The 22381-nt window shown below is 32.3% G+C and overlaps 2 protein-coding genes across 2 annotated transcripts; both read left to right on the forward strand.

Moving 5' to 3' along the window:
* Positions 1-10523: 10523 nt before the first annotated feature.
* On the forward strand, positions 10524-11945 carry LOC131856593 (replication protein A 70 kDa DNA-binding subunit A-like). Its single transcript, XM_059208436.1, has one exon. The coding sequence runs from the start codon at positions 10524-10526 to the stop codon at positions 11943-11945; it is 1422 nt and encodes a 473-aa protein (XP_059064419.1).
* Positions 11946-15591: 3646 nt separating this feature from the next.
* On the forward strand, positions 15592-16608 carry LOC131856594 (uncharacterized). The gene has a single exon (XM_059208437.1). It carries the CDS (start codon positions 15592-15594, stop codon positions 16606-16608), a length of 1017 nt encoding a protein of 338 aa, XP_059064420.1.
* Positions 16609-22381: the final 5773 nt, after the last annotated feature.

The raw sequence follows: 22381 nt of genomic DNA on the forward strand, positions 1-22381 counted from the left end.
AAAGGAATAAAACTTCAAGTCTATAGGTTGCTATGTATAGGTGCCTATGCAGCAACTTAGTACCTTTAATTTTTATTTATTTAAAAATAACTTTCCCAATGTTTTTTTATCTTTTTCAAAACATAAAAAAGTATTTTTTTATTAAAAATGTATATTTATAAATCATACGAGTATGTTCATGGACTCATACTTCTCCATACACAAAAAAAATTGTCTCAACTGGTAACTTGAAATTATAATTGATTTTAACGTTTCCAAGCCTTTTGAGCATGATTCCAGGGTCATATTTAACCTAAAATGGTATTTCCTTGCTAGACTTGGTAATGAACCTCCCGCTCCAAAGCAGGTTGCAAATCTATTCTCCAATGTCCATTTTATATGAAGCAAAAGTAATTCTAACTTTCTCAACTACTCTAGACTTTATAATGAGCTTAAAATTTCTTTAATAAGCTCCAAAAAAAGCCTACAACTTGCAAGTCAAAGTATGAATTCCCCTAGAAACTAGTATTTTCTCCATACTTTTTGTGTTCTCCAAATCATCCAAGAATGCAACAAAAGAGCATACTCATGTACTTTGAAAAATAACAGTTGTACACTCCTATATTTCCTAAATTATTGCTAACCCAAAATTCACAATAGCTCTAATACCACGTAATATTTGGATAAAAATATGCCCAAGGATGCAAATGAATGAAAGAAGATCTAGAAATAAAAAATGAGCAAATTAAATTGTGTTCTACTCAACATAGATCATTAATTTTCTCTTAAGAGTAATTTTTTCTTGTTATTTAGCTGATTAATATAATTTTCAAGTTTTCACAGTTCATATCAACAGTTTATAATAGATATTTGGATATGATTGAATGTAATTTTTATTATCAATATTTTGGATCAGTGATTCATATTTTTCTTTCCAAATGATTCTACAGGAGTTATATAGATCCTGAGTGTTTTGAAACTTGTCGTGTGACAATTAAATCAGACATTTACAGCTTTGGAATGTTGTTGTTAAACATAGTATCTGGGAAAAAGTTAATACAACAGAAAGATGAGGGCATGCACATTCTCTCTGACCATGTAAGTACTTTACTGGTATATAACAGTCTCTACCACTTATTTCTAGGGGCTTTGGTATCCCAACTAAGCATTTAATTTATGATTTCATATGTGGATGCAGGCGTGGAGGTTACATAAAGAGGATCGCCTTATTGAGTTAATAGACCCTCAATTAATCAGCATTGAAGATTTGAATCCAACCAAAATTTTAAGAACAATCACAGTAGCCCTTCGGTGAATTCAAAGAGAATCCAAGATACGCCCATCGACATCAGAAGTGTTTGATATGCTTTCAACAGAGGAGGAGATTCCTACCCCTCCACTTCCATAGCATTTTTATTGTTCACATAGGGTTACATTTATTAAATCATGACAAGTTTGTAACATATTTAAGATGATTGTTCTTCAATTGTATTGGAAAAAATTTATCAATGAAATATAATTATTATTTGTATTTTTTTATAAATAAGTGTGTCGGCATTCTATTAATTAGAAATTTAAGTATACATATTTAAAAAAAAGATGAGTGGATACAAGATCACATCTTCAATGTCTAACTATCTTTTGCCTCTTTCAATTTGTACTACTCTTACCACTTAGACAACTTTATTTTATGATCTTATTTATTGTCTTTTGATAAAAAAAGAAATGTGTAATTACTATTAACTATTGAAGAATGTAATATTTAAATAAAATAATCTAATTAATCTCACATTCCTCTAATTAGTATTTCTCATTCCTCTATGCATTATAGGACCTTTATTATATTAAATTAATATTTAATTCAATATTATGAGTCCTATTTCATTTCAATACATCAACACTTTATTATTTCAGTCCTTATTTTATGTGTGCCCTTTATCATATTTCATTTCATACTTATATGGGTCATATGCCATTCAAAAGTTCAATGCACCTTTTCCCGCATCTAAATATTACTAGCAATTGCACCTTGGTGTGCAATGGGTATGTCGAAGAGGTATGGAAGTTGAAATAGGGGAAATACAAGAATAATGATAAAAACAATTAACATTAAGTCACATATTGTGTATCTAGATAATTTAAATAATTTATTTTATGCAATCATTCATTTATCACCAATATCAAGTTATTGTGATTAAGAATATTTATATTTTAGAATTTGTAGTAAATATATACATGAAAATATGATTAATGTCCAGTAACACTCCCAACAAGTATCTACAATACAAGCATAGTACAATCAAGGAATTTGGTAGATGGCAATTCGATAGAAAGCCATCTTTTGAACACTTCATACACTATTACAAAACACCATAAATATGTTGAATACAACTTTCCAATATATGGTTGATATAGTTTTAGGTTGAATATAAGAATTTGTTTTATTAATCAATGACTTAAAACAAAAGAAAGAAAAGATTATCAATATGTGAAAAGAAAAGATAAATGTAATTAAGACTATTACATAAAGAATGTTCATAATTATTAAAAGTTGAAAAGAATCATGATTTTTATAAAATTTATATATAAAAAATTAATATTAATTTTAAACGTCCAGGGGATTGAGCTTAGTTGGTTAAAGCATTGAGTTCTCAATGTGGAGACCCAAGTTCAACTCCCATGAGGGACACCTTTGTGGAATTCTAAGTTGTGACCCTTGGTCTTCCAATTGTTGTTTCTAGTTTGGTGCTCGAAAGGAGCTAGTATTTGTAATAAGTTTGCTCGAAAGGAGAAAATGAGCTTTATTGTAATGTTGTTCTATGATACTTAATACAAAAAATATTAATTTTAAACATTTGATCAAAATATTAAAATCAACATTTAAAATTAATATTAATTTTAATGAAAACAAAATAAATTTTTGAATTTATATAATTTAAAACATATTTTAAAAATTGTATAATCTAATTTATATTTAACCTATCAATTCAATTTTAATTTTTAAAAAATTGTATAATCTAATTTATATTTAACCTATCAATTCAATTATAATTTGTAATATATAGTGAAAATTTCCAACCAAATAAAATAAAAACACCTAAAATCAATTTCTTACAAGATGATTATATTTTTTAAAACATAAAAAATTATACTTTAAAATTTTTGTCAATATTATAATGACAAGCCAACACATGGAAATCATAAAAACAAGTCTTAATTAAGCCGATAGGCTTTTAGTGGGGGCTTTTGCCCGCCGAAGTGTAAGACTCTCCAGCCGTTGATTTTTCGGTGGCCAGATTTTTTCCCTCGCTCGGTTGTGACGTGTTGGCAGCGAGCTTTGTGGGTCCGCACGTCGCAACCGTACTCTCTCTTGCGTCCATCGGTCGGCAGGAATCCCGAACTACCGACCTATTTCTTGGTTTGCCCTCAGGCAGTGGGCATGCATCGCGAAGTCATTGTCATCACTTAGACAAAGGTATAGCCGCCGCCTAACCCTAATTGGTATTTTATTGTATTCATTCTATGAATTGTTTTGCTCTACAAGTTTTGTTGTAAGGTAAATTGTTTGTATTTTTGTGATCTCCTAGGATTTTACCGTCGACTTCTTAAGGTTTTGTTGTAAGGTAAATTGTTTGCATTTTTGGGGGTTTGATTATTATTTATTTTTTACAGAATGTGTCTGACTCAGTTTTTTTTCTGTCATTCCATTTTGTTTGCAGGTTAGGAGTGCTTGCCATCTTGAAAATAAACGCATACTCATCGTGTAACCATAATTGGTTTTCGTTGCCATCAACTTTGTTACTCTGCAAGGTATGTTTTATATTTTAATGGTTTTAGTTTTGACATATTTTAGGTGTATTGTTTTCTTGTCACTGGATACCCTTAATTTGGAGGGTTATTGCGTATTTGTTATAGTGTCATTAGATTTTATTTTCATGTTATGCATCTTTTTGGTGCTTATAGATTTTAAGGTGTTTTTTGTGGGTGTGGTTATTGCTGTGATTTGTCACTTTCTGGCCGTGAAGCCTTTTTCTCTACAAGGTAATTACCTTTGTGTTTTATTAGTGTTCGATTTTCTATTTTCTTGCTTTTCGTTGTCATCAACTTTGTTACTCTACAAGGTATGTTTTCTTGTTTGTCTCCAAAGTAAACTTCTTTCTGTTTTAATGGGTTTAGTTTTGACATATTTTAGTTTATTGTTTTCTTGTCTTTGGATATTCTTTGCAGTTGTCGAGAATTTATAGATTTAAAGATTTTTTTTTGTGGGTGTTCCCTAATGCCATTAATTTGTAGGGTTATTGCATATTGGTAGGGTTTTCTGTGATTTTCCACTTTGTTGTCGTCAAGCCTCTTACTCTGCAAGGTAAATGCCTTTGTGTTTTATTAGTGTTCGATTTGTTATATCCTCCAAAGTGAGGTTCTTCTTTTAGAATTCGCCTTCGTTTTTAGGTGTTTTAGGTTTAATGTTTTCCTGTCATTGCCTTTTGTTTGCAGGTTGGGAGTGGTTTTAGGTTTTAGGGTTATGTTTGGGTTGACCTCCAACAATGTAATGCTATTGCTCTGCACGATTATGGCGTTGTGCTAGGCTTATCTGTTACCCATTATACTCTGCAAGGTAAGCTTCTTTTCAAAGCTTAAGAGGTAAGCAAATTTTTTATTTCTTATTTGTGCTTTTAGAATCCTTTCTGAAATTTTTATAGGGTTTATGTTGTGCAAAATATATGGAATTTATTTGAACTTAGAATTTATTGTATTTTCCAAGAATGATTGATATTCTATAGCAGAGGCATTTACAGTTTATCATAAATGGTTGGTATTGAATTTGTGATTACAAACATAGTTATAGAGGGCACATCGCTTCAGATTAATGACATTAGATTGTTGGATGTCAACCACCACCGAACCCTAAAATGTAAAAGCACTGGCAACCTGGAAATTTTAATGACGGACATTATAAATTAAATTTGTCAACTAATTATAAACAAATTTATAGAGAAGCATATGTGGTTCATGGTCGTTAGCCATGTTACGCAAATAATATGTACTTGAACCATTAGATAATTTACTGATATGTTTAAGATATTTTAAATTTGTTATTTTCTTGTCATTGGATTTTCTTAGCAGGTTGGTAGTGCTTATAAATTTTAGGGTCCAATTTGGGTTGATTTCCAGCATTTTAGTGCTATCCATCTGGAGGATTCTGACCTTGTGCTAGGCTTTTCTGTTATCTGTTATCCTCTCCAAGGAATCCTTGTTTTGAATGAATCCTTTCTGAAATTTTATAGCCTTTATAGACACAAGGGTATTTACCTTGCAGAGTAAAAGGCTTCACGGTCAGAAAGAGACAAATCATAGCAATAACCCTGCAAATTAACGGTATTAGGGAACACCCACAAAAAAATACCTTAAAATCTATAAGCACCAAAAAGCTACATAAAATGAAAACAAAATTTAATGACACTATAACAAATACTCAATAGCCCTACAAATTAAGGGTATCCAATGACAAGAAAACAATAAACCTACTAAAACCATTAAAATAGAAAACATGCCTTGCAGAGTAACAGAGTTGATGCCAATCTACCAGAGTTTTACATTGTTGTAAAGCTCGTAGAGTATGGCACAATTCCTTGAATTATGACCATCACTAGAAACATAGTTGTAGTGTCACATAATGTAGCAATATTTTATACTATTGTGATAGCTATCGAGTACAACACAAGCATACAAATAAATGGTAACACCCTGTAAAACAAAAATAGTGACAAGGTAATTAATTTTATACTGTTATAATGGTCGTATAACAGGGCAGAACCGTGCAGATTAACAACATTACAATGTTGGATGTCAACTCACACACAACCCACAACAGTAACTATGACCCTATATAAAAATTTATCTATTATACTTATCTACTTAACTTTCTTGTTGATCATGAACCTCATATGCTCCTTTCGAATACAAGGTTCATGACGAATAACAAAGTTAGGCAAATTCCAAGGAGATGAAAGTACATGTGTAACCGTTGAGAGAATGGAATGAACGAAAAAGAAAATATGGTTAAACAGTGCATATACCTTTCAAAGCACTCCCAAGTTGCAAACAACATCCAATGACAGGAAAAGATCACACCCAAAACACCTCAAAATGAAGGTGAAGTAAAAAAAAGAACCTCACTTTCGAGGAAATCAAAAAATGAACACTAATAAAACAGAAAGGCATTTACCTTGCAGAGTAAAAGGCTTCACGACAATAAAGTGGCAAATCACAGAAAATCCTACCAATACACAAAAAACCTGCAAATGAACAGCATTAAGCAACAGTCACAAAGAAAGACTTTGAAAGGTATAAGCACTCACCAACTACAAAGAGTATCCAATGACAAGAAATCAATAAACCTAAAATATGTCAAAACTAAACCCATTAAAACAGAAAGAAGTTTACTTTGCAAATAAACAAGAAAACATAGCTTGCAGAGTATCAGAGATGGCGGCAACGAAAAGCAATTACGGTTAGACGATAAGTATATGTCTGCTTTTGAGATGGCAAGCACTTGTAACCTACAAACAAAATTGAATGGTAGAAAAACAACAAACAGTAAGAGGTTTTCGAATGGTTTTAGGTTTTAGAGTTCTATTTGGATTGATGTCCAACATTGTAATGCCATTGATGTGTATGGTTCTCATGTTGTGTTTGTCTTATTTGTTACTTTCCCATTGAAATTGTATTTAGAAAAATATTTATAGAGGACACATACCTTCAAACTAATGACATTAGAGTGTTGGATGCTAATCACCATCGAACCCTAAAATGTAAAAGCAGTGGCAACCTGGAAATGTTAATGCATCATAATGAGAGAATATAATTAAAGTCAAATTGAATAATTTTATTGATATATAGTATATAGTATTGGCACTTTACAAAACCCAACGAATGTTTATAGTTGTTCCCAAAATGAGAAGTTGACCACCCACCATCCCCCATGTTGCTGACTGCAGCATGATGTACAGTTGAAAGTGCCATGAAGAGTATTTTGTACAAATGCTTTCTATTGTAGATTGTATTAATCCCAACCAATGTTGTACAGAATGAAAGTGTTATAAAGAGTACTTATTATAAATGGTTTGTAATGTAGACTGTATTAATCTCAACCAATAGTATTTGTTGGACCTAGAAAACTTTTGTTATCCACCCTCCATCCCCCATGCTGGTAACGGTAGCACGCTATACAAACCTTTGATATATATCCATTTGATGTATATATCATCTTAAACCTGTGAGAAATAAATTGTATTAGGAAATTGTAATTGAATGAAGATAAACTTAGTTAGTCAGATAAAATTCTTCTACTAATTATAAACAATTTTAGATAGAAATGTTATTCATACGCAGCGTTGTGGCGTTATCCTAGGCTTTTATGTTATTTGTTATCCTCTACAAGGTATCCTTATTTCAAAGGGTTCAAAGGTAAACAACTTTTTGGTAGCAAATTTCATAGGATCTATAAATTTGTTATGAATTAGAACCATGAGTAAATTTATGCTTAATGTCTATGCTTAGCAGAGAAATTTTGTAATTAAAATCCTTTCTAAAATTTTATAGCCTTTATAGATTTTCTCAAATTATGAGCATGAGTAGAAACATAGTTATAGAGGTCCCTACACTAATCTAGCAGAGTTTTACATTGTTATAAAGGTCGTAAACTATGGCTCAATTCTTTGAATTAATGTCATCAGTAGAAACATAGTTGTAGATGGTCATACAAAGTTCATGACCAATAATGATTTTAGATAGATAATATATTGATAATCAAGCGGTCTTTTATACTATTGTAATAGCCATCGAGTACAGTACAAGCGTACAAATAAATCGCATTCCAATACTAAGTATAAATAAATTTATAGAAAATGATAGGAGAAACCCTCTATAAAAATTGTTGCAATACTTTAACGTGTGTAACTTTGTTATCGATGTTGACCCTCAAATGCCCCTCTACAATTATGTTCTGGCCATATAAGTTAAGGTTGTAAACTTGTACTGAGGGGGCCTTTACTTGCAAAAGTATAACACTTGTTGGGCAGCTTATTTTCCACTGTTTGGTCGTTTCCCCTCATAGCACTGGTGAATATAGTTGTCCTTGTCACCATTGACTGCCACGAATCCTGAACTGTTTGTTGTCCTTGTGTTGGTAATGCATTAGAAGTGTACAACACAATCCACTGTGCTGCCATTCTATCAGTTAGAAGCTACTCATGAACAATTTGATTTTTCCTGGATGTAAAGTAAATGTATAATTTGTTAAATGAAATTCATTAGTATACTTTTCTTGTCTTCTCGTTTCAATTCTTATTTTCACCCGAATTCTTTATATCCTGCGACTTTTCGATTTTTAACGTTTTCAGTTCATGTTTTTTGTAACCAGTCAATAATTTTATTTTTTTTAATTTCCTAAAAAAAATGATTTTCTTCGACATAGGTTGTATTTTTCTCTTGTATTAACTTTTTAAGTGATCAATTTTGATTTTGTGGTTCCAACATAAAAGAGCCACATTAACACAATCAAATTTCTACAATGCATAGAGGAATCAAAGAAACAAAGGATATTAACAATGTCATTGCAAACCTGTTGCAAGAGAGCAACAAGATAAAGGACAACCTGAGAAAGATAATTCATCAGTATGAATGTAAAATGGCCAAGCAATCAATAAACTCCCCTTCTACTGCTTCCATTGTTGTTACTTCCTTACATAGTATGGTATTATACCCTCTTCCAATACCAACTGCTAAACAGTTAACTAATCCATTGGCCATTTTCATGTTAGGAGACAAGATCCTTAAATGGAATGATAACCAACTTGGATGGGTTGCCTAGGTAGATCCTTTGTCTCTTTAATTACTGAGTGTTTGATCAGTTGAACTCATGTTTTGATTAGATTTTGAGATTAAACGTAAACTTTGTGATCCTTGTACTTGATTGATAAATGTCCAAATCATAAACTGAAACTTTATATTTTCGTACTCATATGCCTATTACAAGTAAAGTAATAGAATCATCCATCCATCAAAACTGTTGATAAAATTTTACTTTTTTTATGTCAATTGTCCACTTACTTTTACTAATCCAACCTGATGGATTCCTAAATACCTACAAATGTGGATGCATAAGAGACATTTTTAAAATTAGATGGAGATAATAAAACCACAAAAAAAAGAACACACTACAAATTATGATTTCTTTTTTATCTACAACTTTCCTATTTACTAGGATTTAGCTACGTACTTATCCACGACAGTGAATTACTCAATCCATTATGCCTTTCAATCTCTTCTAATAGAATATTTGAAATGTCATAATAGGATCACAATCAACTTTGTTCTGCAAGGAAATATACTAGTCCAGACGTCAGGACTTCTTTCGTCAAACTGAATCTGAAACCATTTTTTACACTAACAAATAGGTAAATTAACCTTCTCTTGAAAGTACATCTTTGTTCGCTACAAATTTGATTCCCTCCTTTTCTATATTTTTTCCAAAACACAAAATACTTTCCTACTCGTTAAGATTTTGATTTATGAACATATCTTTACGTGTCAATATCTTTATTTGACGATAATATGTACAATATTGCATTCTTCCAATTATTTTAACTTATACGTATGAAATAAATTAATTACTTGTTAATAACATGTACTGGCATGTATGTTAAGCCCTGAGATTCCTCTGAAATTTAAATCTCTCTATCCAAAATGTCATTTGCACCAACCACCTCTCAATCTATAGAGCAATCAACAATGCATCCTTCGGTAAGCTAATACCTCATACCTTTTTATAAAAAAAACTTTGTTGTCATTTATTTCATAATATATCTTTCTTTTTTATTTCATTCTTTCCATTCTGACATGCACCCTTTTTCCTAACATACACAAATATAGTTGAGCATTCTGTAATTTACATAACTGAATTACATACACTCCAAAATAACAAACAATACATTAAAGAATAACCACATATATGTCTTTGTAGCCCTTCACATTAAATCCTCTATATTGATATTATTTTTATATAGGAAAATACCCAAGACTGTGCCCCTACCCCATTTGCAATTCAATCTATCAATGTTGGGGATGAGCTTCCTTCAACATTGCTACAAGTTTTATCATTTCAGAAAATGCAGGGTAGCAAAGATGATACAAACAGATATAAATTAGTGTTGTCTGATGGCACATACATGCAGTTAGCAATTTTGCCTTCTAAGTATGCCACTCTGATAGATTCAGATGCTCTAAAAATAGGCTCGATAGTCCTGTTGTCCACTTATACTTGCATATATGTATGGAACACAAGGTAGGAAACATACTACGTTTATTAAATACAATATCCTTCTTTGCTATTTAATTGTTTCCAGCTACAATTCAAAGAAACTTAAGGAAAAGTCTTTTCATTTTACAGGACTATTATAATACTTAGTTTACAAGTCAAACAAAGTGATTGTCAATTCTTTGGCAAACCAGTATACTTGTTCAAAGAACAACAACCAGAAACGATGAGTGAAGATACATCATCATCGTCTAAACGTTCTCTTCAGTTTTCTGTTGAATTACCATCCCCGCAAAGTGCAACCTTTGAAAATATAAGCCCAATCAAAAGTTTAAATCCATACCAAAACAAATGGACAATCAAAGGCAGAGTTACTCATAAACGGTCTATAAATCCATACAGTACAGCTACTAAGAATGGCCACGTCTTTAGTTTTGACATTGTCGACACTAAGGGATGTGAAGTTCGAGTTACATGTTTTGACGAAATAGCTGAACTACATTCTGACCGTGTGGAAGTGGGTTCACATTATGTCATTTCTAAAGGGTCCATTAAGGAAGCAAACACAAGGTACAACAAACTGAACAGTTATTTAGAGATCATCATGTCTGGTGCCTCCATATTAAAATGTTGCGGCCATGAAGAAGTACCAAATCAAGAGCACTCCCCTTTCATTCTTATTAGTGAAGTTTTTCAGGTAACTAATAATACATTAGTTGACATCATTGGTGTTGTTGTACACGTTGGAGATATCATTCCAATCCATAGGAAAGATGGCACTCAAACACAGAAGAGAGTTGTTAGAATTAATGATCTCTCAGGGTCACCAATTGATATCAACCTATGGGGTCCAACATCACATCAAAGAGGACTAGAATTAAAAAACATGTTAACTAGTGATAGTGTTCTTATACTTGTTGTACGTAATGCTCGGGTTGGTTATTTTAATGGTAAGGTTGTTAACGTAATAGCTGCAACAACATTACATATTAATCCACCTTTCCTAGAGGCAGAACCCCTCATATTAAGAGGAAATCTTCCCTTGCATACTCCATATTTTTCTGCAGCAATTACCCACATTAATGGCAAATACACTAGAATGACTATTTCATCAATCCGTGAACGTATGAGTGTGAAACCAGAAACTATTGAAACCACTTTATTGGTTGTTCTAAGATTTGTAAACGTAACAAATAAAACTTTATATTACATAGCTTGTCCACTAAAAGTAAATGAAAAGCCTTGTAAAAAAAAATGCACTCAACAGGTTGATGATTCATGGTTTTGTCCTAGATGTGAAATGACCATGGCAGAATGCAATTACAGTTACCTTTTACCAATGAAGCTACAAAATGTAACAGGTACTATTTGGGCTACTACTTTTGATGAGGTTGGAACTCAATTGATAAATAAAATTGCAAAAGAGCTTTGTGCACTGCAAAATGATACGATAACAACACAAACACCTTGCTCTATGATTAATAAACTTGTCTCACATCGCTACTCATTCACACTGCTAGTTTCTACTAACACGTGCAACTCTGAATCAAAGATGAAAGTTACAATCAACAAAATCTATTTTGTTGACTATAAATCTGAGTGTGATGCATTACTTGTAGAGATTGCTTGCCTCTCTACACAAGCTTAGCTATATTAGGCGTTTTGCCTAATTACAAAACTTTTTGTTCATAAAACAGGTATTACATTTGAAATTTTACATATTTTATAGTACGACAATCCTACACATAACTTTACATATGGATGTCTTCGTAGCTTTATCGCTTTTCCTTTGAATACTGCAATATGTAGAACTTTTTTGTATATTAAGATAATTCTACTTACAAATACAAATGATTATTTTCTATGAATACATGACTACATCTATATATATGTATATGTATATGTATATGTATATATATATTTCTTACATAGATAACAGATTGCATTAAAATTTCACTATTATCTCTTTGCAATTCTTTCCTTACCACATAAACTTTCCTACTGTCATGCTTATTACTTTTGCATGTACTATTATAATTAAAATCACCCCATTTATGTATGCATAAATATTATAATAGAGAATTTGTATCTCAATAACTATCTATATTTAGTTTAAAAATTCATACACACATGCAAACAATCACATCTACAATTGGATGTTAAACGGTAAGAATTTGCATGTCTGCATACATATATATTTATATGTTTATGCACAACTAACTATACAAGGCTTCAAACTCTTCGGGAAAAACTCACTACTACATTGCACAATACGTTTAGCTACATACTCATCTATGCTGGTTAATTGCCTTGCAGAATAAATTTCCTTTCCTTGAGATTCCTCTCGTATATAAGTACTTATTGTTCATGCTTTCCTGTACAATTACATATTTACATTTAGCTCAAAATTCTAGTTATCTATTCCTTTCATACATTAATGATTTTCGAGCAATTAATTTCTTCAACTATGATCTTTCTACAAACACAACACACTTTTCAATATCTTTTTTACCTTGCATTCTTAGCTTTAATTACTCTCTTCGCCTATGATGTAAAGATGCTTATTTATATTCCTATATAAAGACTGCATACTCATGTATGCTGGTTACTTACCTTCCAGAACACAAAATGGTTTCCTTCAAATTTATTTCATATAAAATTATTTACAATTCAACCCAAATTTCTATTCATGTCATTACTTGCATTTTTAGCTTTGTTTGCACTTTTTCTGTATCATATGAACATACTTAAGTATATTTGTACATATATATAAGTATCTATAAATAAATAAATATTTATAGAAAATTTATACATATATGCACATATATATCTATTTTTATTTTTGCATATCTATTTCTACAAGCATATACCTACTTATATATAGTTTTTTTTAATAGATATATATTTACACATGCACATATTTGTATGTATATCTATATATATGTATAAATATATACATATGGAGAAATATATATCTATAATCACAATCTCGAAATGTTATCGTACCCAAAATTATAAAAAAATACCAAATATACAAAAAAATCTATACAAAAATATATTTATACATAGTTATAGAATTTAATATATGTGCATATCTATATATACAAATATTCACATATTTCATTGATATGTATATATACATGTGTATATATATACATAGATCTATATGTAAATAAATTTTATTAATTTGTGCATATGTATATTTCAATAATGTCTTTGGGAAGGGAAATCATAAGTAAACACTACAGTCAGCAAAACACACATTAGTAAATTGAACACTTGCACAATAAATATATCTCGCAACAAAATGACCACAACAAAATAAAACAAAATAACAGTACAGATTAGATTAACCCGTTTCCAATACCCATACGTTTCTAAATACTACTCAACCAAGCATGTGTATACTAAGAAGCCAACACGATTTCTATCCACCCAATATACAAATCAAATTCTATACAAAAATATATTTATACACAGTTATAGAATTTTATATATATACACGTGTATTTATATATGTGCATATCTACGTATACAGATATTCACATATTTTCTTGATATGTATATAGACCTGTGTACATATATACATACATCTGTATGTATGTATGTACAATTTTATATATCTGTGCATATGTATATTACAATAATAGCTTTGGCGGGAAAACTCATAGGTAAGCACTATATTCAACAAACTATACATTAGTAAATTGAACACTTGCACAACAAATACATCTTGCAATAAAATGACCACCACAAAACTAAACAAAAGAACAGTACATATTAGATTAAGCATTTTTCAATTCCCATACGCTTCTGAATACACACTTCAATGTTTTCTCTCTTTAGTTGTGAGAATTCTAACATACCTCTATTCTCTTCCAACTATTAGATATCTATTGAGCCTTCCACTCAAGAAGGTGATGCCATCAAATGGAGGAGAAAGCAAACCAATAGAACTTACTATACAAAGAATAGAGGCAATATCTCCAACAAACGCCAAATGAAGCGTCGTGCACAACAAACATCTGATAGTAACTCAGACATCGTATTACAAATAGAAAGCAATGACCTTGAGTGAAGTAATGTACCTCAAACACATTCTACTGCTCCTGAACTCACCGTGCAGACTCCTTCATTCCTACATGCATTATCTAACTTCCGAAAAAGAATTTATATGTTGGAGCTCATGGAGGCATGCATTGTTTGTAAAGAAAATTATGTGGGAATGACTATTAAAAATATCAACCATGCAGTTATATGCATGAGATGTTCTATTGAAAGAGGACTCCATTGTTTCTCATTATCAAACAATATGGGCCCAGGTGAGCAACCTTCTATTATAAAGTGCCTTTCTCAAGTAGAAGAAATGCTCATAGCAAGGATTGCCCCTATTTTGCAAGTTACTCATGCAAGGGGAGGACAATATAAGTATTTTGGTCACACAATTAACTTCCCACAAGATATTTCAAAAATTGCATTATCATTGCCCCGCAAAATTCACCATTTAGAAATCCTTATTGTCCGTAGAACTAATCTACAAGGATTAACTTATGATTGTTATGTGAATAGGTTTCACGTCATGAATGCATTGACTTACAAAATCAAGCATGACCAATACTATAAAGATGTTGTCATTGATTTAGATGCAATACAACTATTACCAGAGCACAACACTGACATTTCAGACCTTTTGTATTCAATACCTTCACCTCAAGAAGAACCTATACAAGAAATTCCTAATGTGCCCAACATCAACAATGAAGAAGAAGTAATACAAAACTCTTCTTCCTTCACTCCACAACTGCCATCCTCAATACCTAAACTTGATGCAATCAAGACAATCCTACATCTAGATGATACCGAGAACAATGTTGTCCCTTGGCCACAAATCAGTACATCTCCTATCGATGAGTACAATACAGAAGGCCTACTTTTAATGGCATTCCCCACATTGTCCCTAATGGATTGGCTTTACCACTTCAAGACAGAACAAGACATGTACATTTACATGAATATGCTTTGCACTAAATCAAATATTTCGATCAAAGATTTGGCCAACATGTCCATTTTAGATATTATATCTATAACCTTATGATGAGGCATTGATCTCAACAATCAGTTGTTGTTTTCATAGAGACAAATTTAGAAGATTCTCTTCCACTAAATCTTCATGGCCTAAGAGAGTACTTACAAAACACACCACAAATGATTTAACAAATCATATCATGCGATATGTTCCCTCCTTGCGTGGAACACACGTATTTTGGAGCAAATCCTGTAGAGACCTTACGATAATGATAGAACAATTAGGTCCACCTACACTATTCTTTACTCTAAGCTCGGCTAATACAAAATGGCCTGACCTGCATAAGTTGTTCCCAAAAACACAGTCAAATACTGTGCACCACAACAGAATGCAATTTATTGAGAATTTAGTCAATAACCCACATATAACAACTTTATACTTGCACTTAAGATTTCAGATATTTCGTGATGAAGTCATTGTCAAACAGTTGCATGCCACTGACCACTGGTACAGATATGAATGGCAACACCGAGGCTCTGCCCATATTCATGGCTTTCTTTGGCTGCCACAAGCACCTAATATTGACAACCTTGATTCGTCGAACCATGAAAGCATTCAATCAGTAAAAAACTTATTTGACCAGTACATCACAACATGGAATCCACGCACTGAAGTGGACCACTTAAACAAGCAATATATACCTGCAATTTCAAATCCATGTCTTTCAAATACAGGTGTAATTTCTAGATCTGAGCCTTGCACTGATTACACTGAATTAGTGAATGTTGTTCAATGCCATATGAAGTGTCTAGAGTATACTTGCTTGAAAAAAAACTCAACACTTAAATGTCGATACAAAGCACATTGGCCTGAACAACATGACTCATCATTGACTTTAGACCATAATAATAACCCATCATACAAGCCAGCAAGGAATGATAGTCGCCTCAATGTTCACAACCCAATGATGCTCGCCATATGGAGGGCTAATGTTGACTGTCAGGCAATATGCTCCAAAAAGGCAATTCTCCAATATATCTCAAAATACGTATCGAAAACTGAACATAAATCAGAAAGCTATATTGACATATTAAAAAGAATTGTTGGATTAATAAATTCAGAAGATACAATTCTCTTAGCATATCATAGATTCATGATGGGAATTGTTGCTGATAGGGACATTAGTACTCAAGAAACTTGCCACATGTTGCTTAAACTCCCCTTGATCTCTTGCACACGTCAGTTTGTGAACCTCAATGTTGGAAAAAAAATCTTCCAACTGTAATAACCCACCATAATTAACTCAACAAAATTGACCACTCTTTTTTTTTGTGTGTGTTTAATTTAATCATTGTGTTTGATTCAATCACATACTCTGGGCATCCATCCATTTGGATTAGGCATTCATCCATCCGGGATGAGCATCTAACCATACGGGTTAGGCATTTGTCCATACGAGACATAAGATTTCATCTATCCAATACGGGATAGGCATCTACCCATACGGGGTAGGCATCTATCCAATCTGGATAGAAGGTGCTCTGGCCAGAGACTTAGACTCATCAGGACCATTCGGGTCCTGAGCCACTCACTAAGTACTACACTCTTCTAACAGAAGTGCACCGAGGTCGCCGTCCTTAGGAGTAATTAAATAACAAAATACAAGCTTGAATTCTGCCTCGAAATTTGGCTTAAAGCCTCAGGAAGTCAAGCGAATCCATACGGGATTCCTTCCGAGTATGCATTGAATTACCTTTTTTTTTCATTTTAATTATCTTTCAAATTATAATTCTATTCAATCCTTCTATACCAATCCTAGACCCCACCCACAAACACCTGAGTACGAGGGACAACTTCATTCCAAGACTACCTACATACCCACTTCGGCACGGGATCAAGGCATAAAGTATGTAGTTCTATTTTCTACTCTATGGTTTGATGTAAACTGATTAGTGGGTACGCAACCCTTTCTAGGGTCAATGTCCCAGATAGTTTCTCTGCGGTTGCTACCCACGATGGCAGAGCTTAGGCAAAGGCTCAAGATGGCCTATTGCTTGTGGCCTAAAACAACTAGATCCTAATTCTTATCATGAGCATCACCCTTGACCAATTGTCAATCGACAACAATTCTTCGAGATTAAATCAATTTTACAAAAGCATTTCACTCATCATCCCTATAGGGGTTTACTATAGTTTAACTCAGCAAATGAAAGATCATTTTAGAATTATCTTATTAAATTATCGATCCAAGGGGGATTACCCGCCTCTTGGATTTTAACTTCCAAGTGTCCCTTATTACTCCCCGATGATTTATAGGGACGATGCCATAGACGTCATTGATGTAAATTTATTAGGCATTAGGTGTAGTAGTTCAACACGACGACATTACCCGTAAGCATGACCTAGAGGCACCGTATATACCGAACGCTACTATGTTTTGGTTTCCATCTTCCTTTATTTAGTTTTCTAACTACGAGCTATGAAAACATCATACTTGAAAACAACTACTAATTGAATGCGCAAAATTTAATTAATTGAAGTAACTACTTGAAATATAACTTGCATAACAATGACCATCATGAAGCTTGCATATTAATAATTACATGTGTACTTGCATGAAAACGTCAATAAATGTAATTAATCTATAAGTAATTTGCATGTTATAAGAATAGCGCAACTTGCATGAAAACGTCAATAAATGTAATCAATCTATAAGTAATTTGCATGTTATAAGAATAGTGTAACTTGCGTGCATGATTAAGCAACCCAAAAATAGTGATTAATTTAGGCATTCGATTCAAATCATATTAATGTGAATTAATTGCTAAAGGCCAACTAAGTGCCCCAATGGATCTTAAATGGAATGAATAACTCTAATTAAAAAAATTTGATATAATATAATTTACGAATATAGAAATTTACCAAGGATAATTTAATTATGAATTTACTACACAATAATCCCCAATATTTATGAACTTTTCTAAGTTAAATTCAACAACTTAAAATTTATACTAAGGAAAGAATTAACATTTCCTAAATTGTAATTAATAATAATTAAACTTAAAATTTAAACAAAAATAATTATTAGCAATTAACTTGAAATTTAGCCCCAAAGTAATTACTAAAAATTCTAAATTGCAAATTAAAAAGAATATATATAAAAAACTAATTACAAAAATAAAATAAGCAAAATTTTTTGTTTTAATAGTAAACTGGGGGGGGGGGTGGGGACCACGGGTCCCATCACCCTGCGGTTCTGCATGCGCAGGCCCGCAGGGTTGAGGGGACACCGTGGTCCCCTCCACTCCCCTGCGGCCATTGCCGTGACAATGACCGCATGGGTAGTGGGGGGTACCACTGCCCCCGGCGGTTACAATACCCGCCACCCCCATATGCCACCGATATTCATTCGAATATTTTTCGAAGACCGTGCTATTATAATTACATGCAACATTAATATATTTTAACATTTGGAATAAATTTAATATATATATGGTTTCATATTCCCAATTACTTAATGATATATAAAAACAAAAGAGAATTTATTTATGAAAATAAGATCATGGATAAATAGATGATCAAACAATTGTTTTAGATTGATTTTACAGTAACAGGAGGTTAATATTTACAGAGAGAGAGAGAGCTTATTCCACCATTCGCAGGAAGAAAGTTTATTTCCAGATTTCACAGGGGAATTGTTTATTTCCAGTATTCGTTTCCAGTATTCACAGGAGGATTTTATTCAACTAATATTCACAGAGATTCGAAATACTCACAGAGAGATTTAAAATACTCACACAGAGATTTAAAATAATCACAGAGAGGTTTAAAAATAATCACAGAGAGATTTAAAATACTCACAGAGAGATTTAAAATACTCATAGAGAGATTTAAAATAACCATAGAGAGATTTAAAAATAATCACAGAGAGATTTAAAATACTCACAGAGAGATAAATAATCACAGAGAGATTTATTTAACTAAAATTCACAGAGAGATCTTATTCAACTCACAGGGAAATTTATTTAATCTAATAATCACAGAGATATTTATTTAATCTAATAATCACAGAGATATTTATTTAACTAAAATTCACAGAGAGATCTTATTCAACTCACAGGGAGATTTATTTAATCTAATAATCACAGAGAGATCTTACTCAACTCATAGGAAGATTAAAGAATGAGATTCAGATTTCCATTCGAAGAACTAGAGAAATGAATTAGAGGAAAGAAATAGACTCAAATCACACAGGGAAGAATTTTAATCTCAGAAAAAGAGATTTTAAACAAATAAAGGATATGATTTTCTTTTTGCTAAAATCTTTGGAAAAAAACAAAAAGCAAGATCATGTGCATATTTTCTTAAGGGAAATAAAATAAATAAATAAACTATCTTTTACATGCACTATATGAAAGCATTATCATTGTTATTTATCCCTAAATAAGAGATTTACAATCTAAAATTTCTTTATATAAAGGAATATCTATAACTATATTTTTTTGATATTACGAATTCCTCATAAGTGAATGTAGAAAAAAAAGACAACAAGGAGAGAACCTGGTTTATCGAGCTTGATGTTGAATTCACTAGCTATCCTTATGATCCTTCCTTGCAACTTGAGAGAAATCCTTCAACAACAACTTAAAATTCCTACAACGAAAATGAGACTACCAAAGAAGATCTACTTCTAAAACTTGGGAAATTTCTTCAAAACATAATCAACTCCCTTCTTTGAAACTTGCATACAATTTTATAAGAAAAATCCCTCCATTCCACTATCTAGAAAATTTAATAAAAAAGGAGATTCTTTCCCAATTTTGGACTTCATGCAAATTGATTAAACTTAGTGGGGGAGTTACATGCAAGGTGGTGGAGAATCCTCTAGAAGCTTCTTATTCTTCCTACAACATGTGCCATAATTGGGAGTGAAAAATAAATAAATAAATAAAAATAATTATATTCTCCAAGTGTGTGTGTGTATTCGTTTTGTTTTTTTTATTCTTTTATAACATTCATTCAACCATTTTAATTAGCTTAACCAAAATATAATAGAATTGTACTTAAATAAAAAAAGGTGATAAAGGAGGGTTGTGACACCAACATATAATAAACTGTGATGAAGGCTCAGAGACATCCATTTATTTCGTTTCTAATTACATGAAAAGACCACCAGAGTTAGCAAACCTAACTTTTCTCCATTCAACTCAACAATATACCTACTGTGAACAACACAAATCATGTAAATGGATAAAAAGAAAGCTACCAGAAATTGTAAACGTCTACCAGTAGTATAAATCCCCACCTTCAGAAGATGACGATACTTTTGAAACTTTTTGTTGGAGTGAATTACTTTTGTATAAACCATTCTGCAGCATCCCTCTACACATAGGTATCTCAACTGATGAAATTATCGTGAATTGGAAACATCTCTAAAGTACTCATTACATCCAGTGGTATGTAAATGGCATTGAAGAACACTTGACTACATAAAATAGTGAAGACCTGCAGTCACAAGATATTCCACAATCTACTAATCAAGACCTTTATGAATGGGAGTTCTTGTCACAAATGGGAGCCTCAAACAACTTTGATGTTGCTACTCTTCAAATGCTTGGCAAACATGATTTTGATCTTCAATTTAATTAGATTTATTTCATACCTAATGAAATGTTGCATACAAAAGCATCTCAATTCATTTCAACGGAGAAAAGCCAATCAGCGCACACCCTTGGAAACATACATTCAAATGCGCCTAATAAATTTGAGCTTGCAGCAAACCAAAATACTACACTTGATATTATAAATTTTCACGCTGCACAAAATTTGAATTCCTCACCATTATGATTAATTATTCAAGGCACAACAGGTACTGGAAAGTCATTTCTTATTTACTATATACGTAGATAGTTAAATTCCCATTTAGATCCTACACAATACCTATTTCTTATACTAGCACCAATAAGTGTATCCGCATATAATATCCAGGCTACCACAATCCATGTTGCCCTCCATATACCTATTCAAGAATACAAACCCTTAACAGGCCATTCACTATTAATGTTTCAAGAGCAATGCAAACATTTACACTACATTTTGATAGATTAAATGAGCTTTGTTGGTCCTCAATTACTGATAAATATTGATAACAAATTGCGAGAAGCTTTTCCCACCAAACAACATGAATCATTTGCAGCACTCTCAATGATCTTGGTTGTTTGATCTTGCACAACTTCTGCCAGTTATGGATAAACCATTATATGCATCCCACTCAACATCACTGGCTCTATGGCACACCTTCAATAAAGTTGTCACCTTGGATGTTTCTTTTCGACAACAAGGTACAATCCTCTCCCAGATGCAATTTCATGAGATTTTGCTTAATATACGCAACACAATGCCATTGCAAATAGACTGGGAAAGTTTACAGATGCGGTCAACCCATGCTTTGACACTTGATCAGAACAACCACTTCAACCAACAGAAACATTTGTTTGCAACAAACACACACAACATTAAGATGTTGAAGCAATTGCACTCACCCATTGCACGTGCAACAACAATCATTGCACACCAGAAAGATAAACAAACACACCAAGAAGAACAATTATCATTTGAAATCCTTCTTTTTATAGACCAGGAAGTAATGCTTATTGCAAATTTATGGATAGAAGTTGGGCTTGTCAATGGTGCTTTGGGTCAAATCAAAATGATAGTCTATGATGCAGGTTCTAAACGACCCGATCTGCCAAAATATGTGGTGGTCCTCTTCCAATATTACACCGGCCCATCATGGGATCCAACAAATCCAAAACATCTTCCCATATCACTAATTACTAGGGGAAACTGCACACAAATTCCATTAACAATGGCATGGGGTATTACTATTCACAAATCACAAGGTCTGACACTAGACTTTGCAACAATTGACATTGGCAAAATAGAGAAACAGGGCCTTACATTTACAACGCTTTCCAGAGTGAAATCAATTAACCACCTGCAGATTCACCTGACTTTCACCTATGAAAGGTACTCAAGGTTGGAAGGTGTTGCATCAA

Source organism: Cryptomeria japonica, chromosome 7, assembly GCF_030272615.1.
Source record: "Cryptomeria japonica chromosome 7, Sugi_1.0, whole genome shotgun sequence".
Lineage (NCBI taxonomy): Eukaryota > Viridiplantae > Streptophyta > Pinopsida > Cupressales > Cupressaceae > Cryptomeria > Cryptomeria japonica.